This window comes from Cydia amplana, chromosome 6 (assembly GCF_948474715.1).
Source record: "Cydia amplana chromosome 6, ilCydAmpl1.1, whole genome shotgun sequence".
Taxonomy (NCBI): domain Eukaryota; kingdom Metazoa; phylum Arthropoda; class Insecta; order Lepidoptera; family Tortricidae; genus Cydia; species Cydia amplana.
In genome coordinates, this window is record NC_086074.1 from 5,729,431 (window position 1) to 5,742,574 (window position 13,144).

The following is a 13,144-nucleotide window of genomic DNA, read 5'->3' on the forward strand; positions in this document are numbered from 1 at the left end:
TTTGTGGCGTAATATAGTCCTAATTAATAACGCAAGGAGATAATATTCGTAATATTGCCATAAATATTAGTAATTCCATATTTTAACCCTTCGTATGTCTAAGCACTGATCAGTGCGCACAAATTTAAGTCCATTGTTTAATACAAAAGGTTTAAATTCGTTCGCACTGATCAGTGCTAATACATACGAAGGGTTAAAGCATTACCAAAATACTAACAAAATATACTAAAATGAAAATCTACATCATTACGTGAAGATAAACCTGTTTAATTTAATTATGTTCCTATGGGGTTTAGTGTAAAGTATAAAATTGTAATATAACAGACGGAAGAATTTGGTATATAAGACTGTAACTACAAAATAGGTAAATACGATACTCTATAGATCTAAATACTAAATTTACTAACATCGATTCCTCTTTCCAGGCTATGAACACGCTTCGCTCCAAGCCAATGATAATTTTCTACCTAAAGTTGAGGCACAACAACCTGGCGAAGCTTCCATCGTACATATTCCTGGGCTTGGACATCCGCCACTTGACCGTGCACAACAGTAGCCTGGCAGTCATAGAGGACTCTTCATTAAGTTCAATTGGTGAGTTTATGTGATTATGTAGGGGCCCAATTCGGATTTTGTAATAGACATCTATTAGATATCTTTTAGACATCGCCAAGATACGATAACGATATGTTTAAGATCTAACCTGTCAAATTTGTCATTTCCGCGATACTGGAGATACTCTTGAATGATTTCCACAAGATATTACTTAGAGATCTAATTCACATCTAATAGATATCTAACACGATCTATAGTAAAAGTGACATTGGTTGCCCGAATTGCGCTGCAAAAGAGAACTAGTTGAAATCTAAACTATAACGTATCTAGAATGGATCTCGTACGTCTTGTCTCTTGTGAATATCTTGAAGTTCGAATACGGCAGTGTAAGTGAAGTTTCATTTGTATTATACGATATGCCTAGCCCGAGACACGAGGCGCCCTCCCGCCCTGTACATTCCTGTGACAGTAATGTTTTCCCCTTTATTGGAAGTTGGAGTTTTTGGGCAAGGCTCAGTGATTGCAGAAGCGCTCTAAAAGTAACTTTAGGTTTTTATTTGCGGACAACTCTGAATATCACGTGAAAAGGTGGCTATAATAAAAATGTCATAACTATGTAGACGACAAAACGCCGTAGGTCCGTTGAATCGTTTGCTCTTGTGTCGGATACGGCAGTTTGCCCCGAAACCTCTGAAACACAACACCCGTCGGCGTCGGCCAGGAGTCATACTGCCGTATTCGAACTTCAAGATATTCACAAGAGACGACACGTACCGTACTAGATCCATTCTAGATACGTTATAGTTTAGATTTCAACTAGTTCTCTTTTGCAGCTCAATTCGGGCAACCAATGTCACTTTTACGTTAGATAGTGTTAGATATCTATTAGATGTGAATTGGATCTCTAAGTCATATCTTGTAGAAATCGTTCAAGAGTATCTCCAGAATCACAGAAACGTCAAATTTGAAAGGTTAGATCTTAAACATATCGTTATCGTATCTTGGTGACGTCTAAAAGATATCTAGTAGATGTCTATTTCAATCCGAATCGAGCCCATAATAATGAATGTTTCGTTATGTAGATGTTTTCTATGTAACTAAGTAGATAATATCAAAGGCTATTGATTTCAGGTAACAAGCTGACACAGTTGGACGTATCGCAGAACAGCCTCGCTACGATACCAACATCCTCATTCGCGCATCTTAACCATCTGCTCATTCTCAACATGAACCATAATAAGGTAAACGTCATAAAATTCAGAAGTGGAAACCTCTATTAAATAAATAAGAATAATCTCAATTAGTGTAAGGCCTGAGTGGACGTTCGAAGCGGAGCGTTCACAAGTAATTTGTGCAGCGTGCACTAAGGCCGCTCCTATACGCTTGTATTTGTTTAACATGCACGCCGCACGCCCCGCCCCGCTGCACGCCCAACTCGAGCGTCCACTCAGGCCTTACACTTAGGTATCTCAGAAGTCACGTCGTATTAATTATCTCATTCAAAGTGAAATAAAAGTACCGCCACCGATTATTTAATTAACATGAAAATCATAACTTAAATTTAGAATTCCGAAAGTAGTCAATAGCGTCTCTCTTAAGGTCTTTGAAATCCATGGGTGATGACCCGTCATAATCGGTTATGACCTATGGGGCATTTTACTATATAAAAACTAGAAAGAAATTGAAAAGAAAAATATAACTACGTAATAACAGCTGGACTTATCGCTAAAAAGTGGTCTCTAGACAATCTCTGGGTAGCGGAAATTGTAGCACTCATATACAAGTCAACAGGTAGTGCAAGAACCTAAAATTTCAAATTCGTTAAATTTAATTGAGAATAATGAAATGACTGAAACCAAATTAGAGTTCATGTCATAAGCATAAGGTCAATAAATCTTAAAATGCAATTTGAGATATGTCCAGTCTGATGTACCATTATCAACCCTGTTAAGCAAAGAAATTATAAGTATTGCTATTACTTATGAATATAAATTAAGTTGCAATAAAGTTTCTAAATTACTTTTTTGTCGTTTTAGCAATAAAAATACGGTGACAGCAGAATATTATGGCATCGTGGCTAATGAGCTCCTTGCAAATATTTTATTAATCCTTAAGTAGTGTTCAAGCTTGGAGTCTTGAGTATTAAATAAAAATCGCAGATACTTAAAAAGCTTCTAATTAAAGTTCCACAAAGGCACTTAAGATTACATTGTATGTATGAAAAATATATTTGCGAGTGTGACGCGCACATGAGCTTGTATCTCAGAGCCTAATGGCTCGCTAGGCGTCTATAGAGACGGCGGGGGGCGCGGCCGATGGGCCAACTGGTTTAGTGGTGTACGGTCCCCGCTTCCCCTTCGTTGGTAGGAGCCGCAACATCCTGGGGGCCCTTGGAGGCGTCAGCCTTCAAGGCTTCATGAGTGTCGTCCAGCAGTGGGCAGAGGTACTTCACACCTCGTTTATAAGTGCCCGTTACTGTGGCAACTTCGGCCACTCGCGAAATCCCGTCGGCGCCAGGAAACAATTTAGCGATTCGTCCAAGCCGCCAGTGTAGGGGAGGAGTATTCTCTTCCTTGATGAGGACCAGGTCACCCAGTTGAAGAGCTCGTCCTGGAACACGCCACTTCGTCCGTTGTTGGAGCTCGCCGACGTATTCCAATTGCCAGCGCCGCCAGAAGTGCTGTCTTAATGCCTCGAGCCTCTGAAACCTATCTAAACGGTTTGGGTTTATATCCGCGAGGTGGGGCGACGGCAACGAAGTGAGCGCGCGGCCGATGATGAAGTGACCTGGGGTTAAGGGTTGGAAATCGTTTGGTGAGGACGACAAAGGACATAAAGGACGACTGTTAAGGATAGATTCTACCTGACTAAAGAGAGTTGCCAATTCTTCATAGGTTAAATGAGCGTTACCTAATATACGATTGAGGTGAAATTTTGCCGATTTGACTCCTGCTTCCCACAAACCACCAAAGTGAGGAGCATATGCCGGTTGGAATTTAAATTGTATTCCCTCATTTGCTGCAAAATTGCAAACCGTGTCTGAGTTTGAAGTAAGATAATCGCTAATTTCCTTGGCCGCTCCTACAAAATTACGTCCATTATCGCAGAATATTTCGCGAGGTCGCCCTCTACGAGAGATAAAACGTCGCAGTGAAAGTATGAACGAATCCGTCGACAGCGTGCTTACTGCCTCTAAATGCAAACATTTGTACCGGAAACAAACAAATATAGCTAAATAGCACTTTGTTATTTTGCAACCTCTGCCATGCCTGTCCGTAATCATAAAGGGACCGGCGAAGTCTACGCCGACACTAAGGAAAGGAAAATCAGGCGTTACGCGCTGAGAAGGCAGAGCGCCCATCAAAGGAGCAGAAGTGTTGCCAGCTGCGCGGCGACAGGTGACGCATTGTTGCGATACGGTGCGCGCAAGCGTGCGCCCCGATACGGGCCATACCGTCTCGCGAACGGCGGCTAGAAGCAGCTGAGGAGGAGCGTGCAGGAGACGGATGTGTTCCTTTTGAAACAGCAATCTAGTCAATCTATGTTTAGAGTGTAACAGCATTGGGTGGCGTTTGTCAAATGGATAAAACGACGAGGACAGACGTCCACCAACTCTGAGAAGCTTGTCGTCTTCATCGTAAAATGGGTTCAATGATAAAATAGGGCTTTTAGGGCCTAGAGGTTGCTTGTCACGCAACAAATTCAATTCAAGGGGGAAACTAGCCTGTTGTGACAAAGCGACCAGTTTTTTAAACGAAACCTCGAGCTCCTCAGGTTGTAGTACACCCGTAGTTTTATTGGATGAAGGGCGGCAGTTATGCGCAAACCTAAGCATATAAGCTACCGCACGTTGTAAATGTGTAAGTTTCGAATATCGATCGAAATCAATAACATTGGTTTTTTGCGAATCGTCAGTAATCGCGACGTTAACCTTTAGCTCGGGTAAATCGAGTTCCGAGTTTGCGGAAAACTGAGGCCAGTTATTTTGTGGCTCGTATAAAAAAGATGGCCCGGTCCACCACATGTGCAAATCAGGTAAGCGACGCGCTTCGACCCCTCTAGATGGGTAGTCAGCCGGATTTAACGCGGTTGGAACGTGACGAAACTCACTGCCATCGGTGAGTTCTAAAATATGAGCTACGCGATTGGCAACAAACGTTTTTAATTTGGTTTGATTAGTTTTAAGCCATGCGATTACAATTGACGAGTCAGTCCAATAAAATTTCTGCGCAATCTGGCAGCGCAACGTCTTAGAAACAGCTGACGCGAGCTGCGCGCCTAGAAGGCAAGCGCATAATTCTAATCGCGGAATAGTCGTAGCCTGGACCGGCGCGACCTTGGCCTTGGCGCACAGCAACCTGACTACAACATCGCCCTTCTCATTAGTGGACTTTAAATAAATACAGGCCGCGTATGCAACTGAGCTTGCATCACAAAAGACGTGCATCTCGATATGCGTCGGCGAGTCGCAAAGTACATTACGAGGTATTTGGAGCGAAGTTAAAGACGCTAACCCGTTAACAAAGTCCTGCCAAGACTCGTTTATGTAACTCGGCACGGGAACATCCCAGTCGATTTTTTCAATCCATAATTTTTGAATTAAAACTTTAGGTATAATCGTCAGCAAACACAAGAGGCCTAGGGGATCAGATATTTTACACGAGTCCGATAAAATTGAACGTTTCGTAGGGTGGCCGTCCTTGGCAGAGTATTGAGTAGGAAAATGAATGACATCTGCCTCAGAGTCCCAGCCCACTCCTAGCGTGTGCGACGACGAGCTAATGATCAAGCTACCTTTATTTTCACCTACACTATCGTTTTGTGAGTCATGCAAAATTGACGGTAAATTTGTGCGATATTTGCGCAAGGGAAAACAACCAGCTGCCAGCGCACGCTCAACCGACTCTTTAATATAACGCAATTCCTCCTCTGTGTTTGATCCCGTTAATAAATCGTCAACTAAAAAATCATTTTGAATGATGATCTTAATTTTTTCATCTGCACATTCCTCGCCCAACTGCCACAAACAGCGTGTACTCAAAAAACTAGCACTTGAAAATCCGTAAGTGACCGTGTTAAGCCTTAAAGTCTTTAAAGGTTCGTTCTCATTGGAGTGCCAGAGGATTAATTGTAAATCGCGGTCGCATTCCTGAACCAGGACCTGCCGATACATCTTAGCGACATCCCTAGTTAAAACATATTTGTAAGTACGAAACCTCAGAAGAATGTTAAACAACGAATCTTGGATCGTCGGCCCAACCATCTGTAGGTCGTTTATAGAATAGCCAGACGTGGTGGGGGCACTGCCATTGAATACGACCCTTAATTTTGTAGACTCGCTGGAGGGCTTTTGCACAGAATGATGTGATACAAAAAAAGAAGGATCCGGAATGTCAGAATCGGACACAGAGAGATGGCCTAATTCGGCATATTCATTTATAAATTGCTGGTAAGCTGTTTTCAAATCAGGGTTGCGTTTGAATCGTTTCTCTAATGCAAAGAACCGTTTTTTAGCAAATCGATACGAATCCCCTAAACAATCGGGTTCCGTAACTAATGGCAAACGCACGTGAAACCTACCGTTATCGTCACGATAAGTGTGAGTGACAAAGTGTTGCTCACATTCCGCCTCTAAATCGGTAAACGGTTGACTAGGTTGGGGCACCTGCTCCAGCTGCCAGAATTTGGTAAGCGAGTCGTCGAGATTATCACTGGTGTACAAGTGATTGCATTGTAAAGAGGAATTGAACGACTTATCGTTCAACATTGAAAATGCATTGTACTTACTGACCACTAACCAACCTAGTTTCGATTTGCGCAAAACAAGCGAATCGTGCCCTATATCAATTTGCTGGCCTTCAACCAGACTCCAAAAAACGTCACCGCCAAGTAAAATATCTACAGGTCCGGGCTGATTAAAATTAGGATCAGCGAGCGTTTTATTACGTGGCCACTGGACGCTCGACACATCGACATACTCTAGTGGCAAAGTGCTATTAATTACAGGCAGCGCTAAACATGCGATATCGAATTTAGATTTTTTATCATGTTTAGACCGAATTTGCACAAAGCAGCGCTCCGGATTACTAGATATAGGAACGTCGGACAATCCGAAAAGCTTGGAATTACTGGGCAGCGGTGCGAGTTGCAATTTCTGTTTAAAACTGCTTGTAACAATAGAAGGCATGCTTCCGCAATCTAAAAACGCGCGCGCTGTTACATAATCATTAATAGCCGGGCTATATATGTCTATGTACGCGGTAGGCAAGAGTATTTGATTTGAGCGCGACACGGTCACATTCGACGACAGCCCGAGCTCGGGCTCCGAACGCGGCGGAGGCGCATCTACGGGCGCAGCGGCAACCTGAGGAGTCTCCCTATGCAACAAAGTATTATGGCGCTTCTTACAAGTGTGACACGGAGCTACTCTGCAGCGATGAGAAGTGTGCCCCTTCCGCAAACAGTTGAGACAAAGGCGTAACCTTGACGCTCCGGAGATCCGGTCTTCAACTGGCAGGGACAGGAATGACGAGCAATCGTAAATCCGGTGCTCGCCGCTGCAGAACACACAGGCAGGAGGAGAGGCCGAGGCCGAAGCAGCAGGAGTGGCTGAAACCGCAAAACATTTGGTGCTAGACTTCTCGCGTTTATTATGAGGCGAGGCAATAGGTTCGCGTTTATTATTATTATTAGTGATAGGCTTATCAGATTTATTACGCTGAACCGATTCCAAAACATCCGCACGTCCCTTTAAAAAGCGATTAAAATCGGCCAATGACGGCATATCATCATTTGAAAATGAATTACTTTTAAATTCCTCCCATTTTAAACTCGTATTACTATCAAGTTTATTCGCGACCATATGTATAAGAAGCGTGTCCCACTTATCAGTGGGCTGGCCCAACGTATTTAAAGCCCGTAGGTTTTTGGACACATGATCCACTAAATAGCGCAAGGACTTTGCCGATTCGCGACCAATCTGTTGTAAGTTAAACAATGAGTTTAAATGGTTGCTAATCAGCTGTTTTTTGTTGTCATATCTCTCGCAGATATAAGAGGTCTAATCATTTTATTAAAACAACGGTATGTGTGATAAAAATACATTTATTTGGCACAATGAATATAATCTCTTTGAGCCTGATTAACCACACGCACGCGACAGTAGGTATACACTTAGACACATACTATAATTATTATCTCGGGTTCTCACAAAACAAAACGAACTGACCTGCTCACAATTCAAATACCTTCTACCATTTTTAATATTGATCGACCTTATCGTTCGAACGTCACCCCACGAATGATCGTTCAATATTCAAGATGGAGGGATCGATCACGTGACCATTCACGTGATCGATCATTACAAATACTTTTAAAAGTCACTTAGCTTATTTAATCTAGAAAAATGTTTTATAAGTACTAAAAATCTATATAAACCACACAGTATCCTTACAGCTCGGCCATCCTGCTAGAGCAAGTCCCTTTGCTCATCTACAATTACCATTCGATTAAATGTTAGATATACTGGTTTTATAACAGTATATTACAAAATAAAGTATATTTTAACTAAGTTATACGAATTTATATGATCACTTTATTTATTAGCATTCATTTAATTATTTTTAATGAACTCATTGAACAACGTCAAGAAAGCCTAATCAATAGCACTTATATAACACATAATAATCAAACAACATAATGTTATTATATTTTAGGATTTCTATTAGTACACACACACCTCTACCTAATTACAGATACAGATACAATTGAAAATTCGAACTTACAATAGTGCAATATTAATTAAAAAATTATCAATTTATCTAAATTACCTATGTCCTAGATCCTAGACTAACAGCCATGCAAATTAGCCATGATGATTACTCAGACCCATTTGGACTTCGGTGTCGTCACTGCCAAATTCGGAACTACTTACTTACTTTACCATGCTTGTTATCAAACACAACCAAGATTTTAATTTATTTATCGCACTTATGTTTTCATAACGATGGTTGCCCTTTTCCGTGTTAGTGGTGTATCTTCGACTACTTAGCGGTCGTTAGGAAGGCATCTAATAATCCTATACGGTCCCTGGTATTTGCTACCCAATTTTGATTTACCACCACTCGGCACTTCTCTCCTAACGCTCACTAGGTCCGTGATTAATCTAACGGGTGTTCCAAAATAGCTCATGTAGTCGCGGAAGACCTTCACCGTTGTTGAGGTCTTTGTATTTCGAACAGGCTAGATGTTAATGAATTTAGAAAAGCTGTCATTTATAACAAGGAGGTAATCACCGTGAGGGTCTCTAGTTCAAATGAATGCGAACGTTGCTTATCTGGTTTAGTTTTCCGGCTAAAGTACGAGACTGGCTTAAAAGGGCCTTCGTCACTTTTTTTTTTGGAAAAGCAACTGAGTCTTACGTTTCGGGTCATAAATATTGGGAATAGATCTAGATATTAGTTTTCCCTTTAATGAGTTGAATGCATCATCCTGGTCACTGATTCTGGTCACTTCCATTCATTGCCTTTCTTCAGCATGTCTGTCAGTGGTCTGCGTATCACAGCTAAGTCACGTACAAACCTGCTAAAGAAGCTTGCCAAGCCTATAAATAGCTTTAGAGTCAATCCACCTATCGTTATATTGACTTGTACAATATATTATAATCTTTCATAAGTAGCCATAATTTCCTTGTATTCAATCTTAATTTTTAGTGTAACCTCTGTATTTATAATTATAATTTTGTTCAATAAAGATCCTCTTCCCCATATATCTTAATTGTTATTATTTTTATTATTTTATTTTTATGACATGTTTCCCTTAAATCTAAATCTTACGTATTTTAGTAGGTAACATCTTAATTTAATCTATTCTGTATTTTTAATTTAAGTTGTAATTTTAATTTTTTTTTATGTTTCCCAGCCTTTTGAGCCATGTTGCTTGATTAATAAAATATATAATAATATAGGTAATCATAACATCAACTTTTTTTTTTATTCCTGTACGGTCACGTTAGCTTTTGTCTTACCTAATTATCGCTTTACGCGGCCAGCTACACCTACCGTTACAGGCAGGTTGCTAGTGTCAAAATTTAATTCAATTTATTCCCGTCGGTTTTCTATTTAGAGTTAACGCACTACCCAATACCCATATTGACAAAACACAAAAGATTTGTATGTATTTTTTTTTATCAGGATATCGATAATAGTTATATTTGGAATTGTTTCTCTACTACTACCTACAGAACACTGGAAGATGACCTAGCTTCCCACAGGTCCGCTGTCTCTTTTACCCAGGAAACTTTTGTGTTCTTCCTCGTTACAATTATGACAAACAATTTCATTAGAGGGTTAATCCGATTGTTTTATAGTAGGGTTATCTAACTATTTCCTATCTTGTCCCTGCTTATCAAATTTTTGACCTATTTCTCTGTTAAGCCCCACCTTAACTGTTTCTAAATACTTAAGACCCTCTTCAGGTTCACAAAAGCACGGTCCTCTATACCATCTAACAAGCAGTCAACAACAGCTTTCCAACCCTTAATACAAAATCTGTTTAATAAATATAACTTTGTCATATAATAGTGCTCAAGTGAATCTCCATATTTAGCTTTCTTGGAGAGCATAGTTGTTAAAAGTTCCGCGTAATCATCACAACATGGGAAAGATTCTACAAGTTTCTTTTTCTACTCCGACCACGTGTAGAGGACAGTGCTAGGATCCTGGTACAAAGATTTAGCAGGGCCTGTAAGTTTCGGAAGCGTAAAATGTATAATCTCTTTCTCTGTCCACCCGTAAATCTCAGCACTCCTCTACTTTGTAAGCCATGTAAGAATGGTTTAATCTTTCTACATTGGATCGGACTCGTGAACATTATTTAACGACAATTTAGAAGATAAACTGCCTTTCATATCTTTTATGGTGTTCAAAAATTTACTTATAACATTTTCACCAAATTCGGGTAGTTTACTTACGCTATCACTAGTGATGGGTAGGACATCAATTTAAAATGAGTTTGTATGAGTACCTCATTTTCTAAAATGAGGTGTTACAATGTCTTACTTCAAATGAGGTGAGGTACTAGCATATTTTCAGCGTCGACTATTCCATTAATTCCAACGGCGACAAAAATATTTAATGTATATACATATTTATGTATTCATCACTTCCTTTATAAATAAATAAATAGTAACATTTAATTGAAGTGCAATTCTGAAGGTTAAGAATAGAACTTTTAGGAGAAAGATAATTTTAGAATCAAGTAAAATGAATAGAGGAGTGAAGTAAGACATTTTTGCGGTACGAAGTACTGCGACAAATTAACAAAATGAGTGGTACAAATGAGGTGCCTCACGAGTGAGCGACTCAACACTAGCGATCACGCCGTTAATTAAGACTATGTTTGGGAATTTTTTGAACCGATCGACGCTCGGAGAGTGAGAGTATATATAACCTTTTATGTCCAGAGGTTATGCGATAGTCATCATCAGAACTGTTATTATAAATATATTGCCTATTTCTCTCCATGCGTCCATACCGTCTTGGGACTCACATGATGTCGTGGGTGCTTATATATAATTATCCTCGTTGTCTTCATAAGAGGAATTCCGCGACCTCCGCAATTTCCGTCGGGCTCGTGCGTCCACATATGGTGACGTGCTTCTACTGCGCGGAATGTGGCTTGACGGTCCACCGTGGCAATCTCTAACAGATTCCCCGCGCGAGCGGCGGCGCCAAGAGGCACTACCATTGTAGCCGCCCAAATTTCGTGTTCGCGAACATGAATCTCTCTCAAGCCGTAAATCGCGATCATATGCAGCAAGTGTTTGCGGCTTTGCCTTCCTTTCAGGCTCCCTTCCGCTCCCTCACTTGGCATCGCATGCAGCAAGTGTTTGCGGCTTTGCCTACCTTTTAGGCTCCCTTCCGCTCCCTCACTTGGCATGCCAGATGACTTACGCGTCGGACGTTCCCGAATCTCACATTCGTTAACGTCCACTTCTGTGACATTAAGATCTGAACTTCGCATCTTTATGCCTGCCATTAAAAAATGGACAAACATCAAAGACGCGGCCACGCTAACAAGACTGGCCAAGAATAGAAACGACTTTGCAAAGGTGGCCACCGACGCCCGCTAGGGCATGACAACAGAAGAAGAAGATCTCTCTGCACCCACCATCGCTGACCTTATCGTCATTTACTGTCCATGTACGTACTGACTAAATAAGAACATTTTTTAATACCATGGCTGCAATAAACGATTATGATTATGATTACGTCCATCACTGAAACTTATGGGCACGTATTTAACCGGTCATCTAATTAATCAAATTTGGGTAGTTTAAAAAATAGAAATGGGTACTAAATTAATAGATTGGCAACAAAAAGGGAGCCTTAAAATATATCAATACGAGTTGTATTTTATTACTGTTACAGCTTTTTGTTTACTTTTAGACAGGTACCAATTATTTATTTGGCATCTGGAGACCATTTTATGAAGCACATTTTAAAAAGAAAATGGCTATCTATTAATTCAAAAATGAAGTTCTTTTAAAATATTTTGTTTGGTTACTACCTTTACACTGACTACACAGTCAACCTAACATGCTCCTCCTCGCCTCGCTCGTCGTCGCACCTACTCTGGCAGAATACAGTGGTAACTATTGAAATAAGTAATTAAAAATTTAAAAACCTAATGGTACAATGGCCATTAGGTGTTTCATGATTAGGGATTTCGACTATAAGTATATCGCTTTGCAATATTTTAGTTATTATTTTAGACGCCAACCTATCACTTCAAGTTCCCTATATGTTTTTTTTGGTGGCTTGATTTTGCTGCCAGTTTTTTTTTTTAATAATTATCATGCTTATATTTGAGACTAATATAAACTTATTGGCTCTAAACTATTAATGCACAGCCAAATAATATTATTGTATGCCCAATGAAAGTTCCTGTTTAATATTTCAGTTGCCCCGTTAATAATAAGCCAAACTTATATTTGTACGGTTAATTATCGCCGCTCCTTCCAATTTTTAACCGTCCTTACAAACATTACGAGTGTTGTAGCGTCATCTTGCACTATATGGTTAAAAATATGATTAGAATAGTACACGTTGTTTTTTTAAAAGAGCTCTATCAGCTGACAAAGTACCTTGATGTCAGTTAAGTACCTTGATGTCTAACACGATTTAAACCCGTAATATCAGCATTTCCAACAGGTTCTAACAACCCGAAATATTATCATCCCTGCCAATTTATTAAATTTTCACTAAGTTCAGGGAGTTTTCAGGGGCCTGAAAGATCTTTACAGGTTGTTTCTAATGAAGTTCTACACAATATCAAAAGAAATGCGTTCGTGCATTGGTGGGTATCCAAGAACCCGATAGCTGCAAGCCACATTTTTTGAGCATGGCATACTTACGCTGCCATGTCTTTATATTTTAGAATTATGTATTTATGTCAAAAAAAACATACACTTGTTCAAACAGCTGCCAAATCGAAGGCTAAAATACAAACTTGAGCTACCCGCGCCTAAATTACAAATATATAGGAAAAAGCCCTCTTTATGCAGCAGCTAAATGCTACAATCATATTC

At 40.1% G+C, this 13,144-nt stretch overlaps 2 protein-coding genes across 3 annotated transcripts in view; one reads left to right on the forward strand and one right to left on the reverse strand.

The window, feature by feature from the left end:
• Window positions 1–13,144, forward strand: part of LOC134648673 (leucine-rich repeats and immunoglobulin-like domains protein 2) — a 145,650-nt gene that overhangs the window by 105,918 nt on the left and 26,588 nt on the right. For both annotated transcript variants that reach the window (XM_063503169.1, XM_063503168.1), the window contains 2 exons: window positions 426–594; window positions 1,687–1,796. In XM_063503169.1, the coding sequence (XP_063359239.1) occupies window positions 426–594; window positions 1,687–1,796 (279 nt within the window). The remainder of the gene's footprint in view (window positions 1–425; window positions 595–1,686; window positions 1,797–13,144) is intronic.
• On the reverse strand, window positions 2,836–7,078 carry LOC134648657 (uncharacterized). The gene is made up of 2 exons (XM_063503145.1): window positions 6,964–7,078; window positions 2,836–4,069 (listed from the first exon to the last, which is right to left on the reverse strand). The coding sequence occupies exon 2, from the start codon at window positions 3,914–3,916 to the stop codon at window positions 2,885–2,887; it is 1,032 nt and encodes a 343-aa protein (XP_063359215.1). The 5' UTR covers window positions 3,917–4,069; window positions 6,964–7,078; the 3' UTR covers window positions 2,836–2,884.

Coding starts and splice junctions, on each gene's coding strand:
- LOC134648657 (XM_063503145.1), bottom strand. CDS start 3,916: ATGGGCGCTCTGCCTTCTCAGCGCGTAACGCCTGATTTTCCTTTCCTT.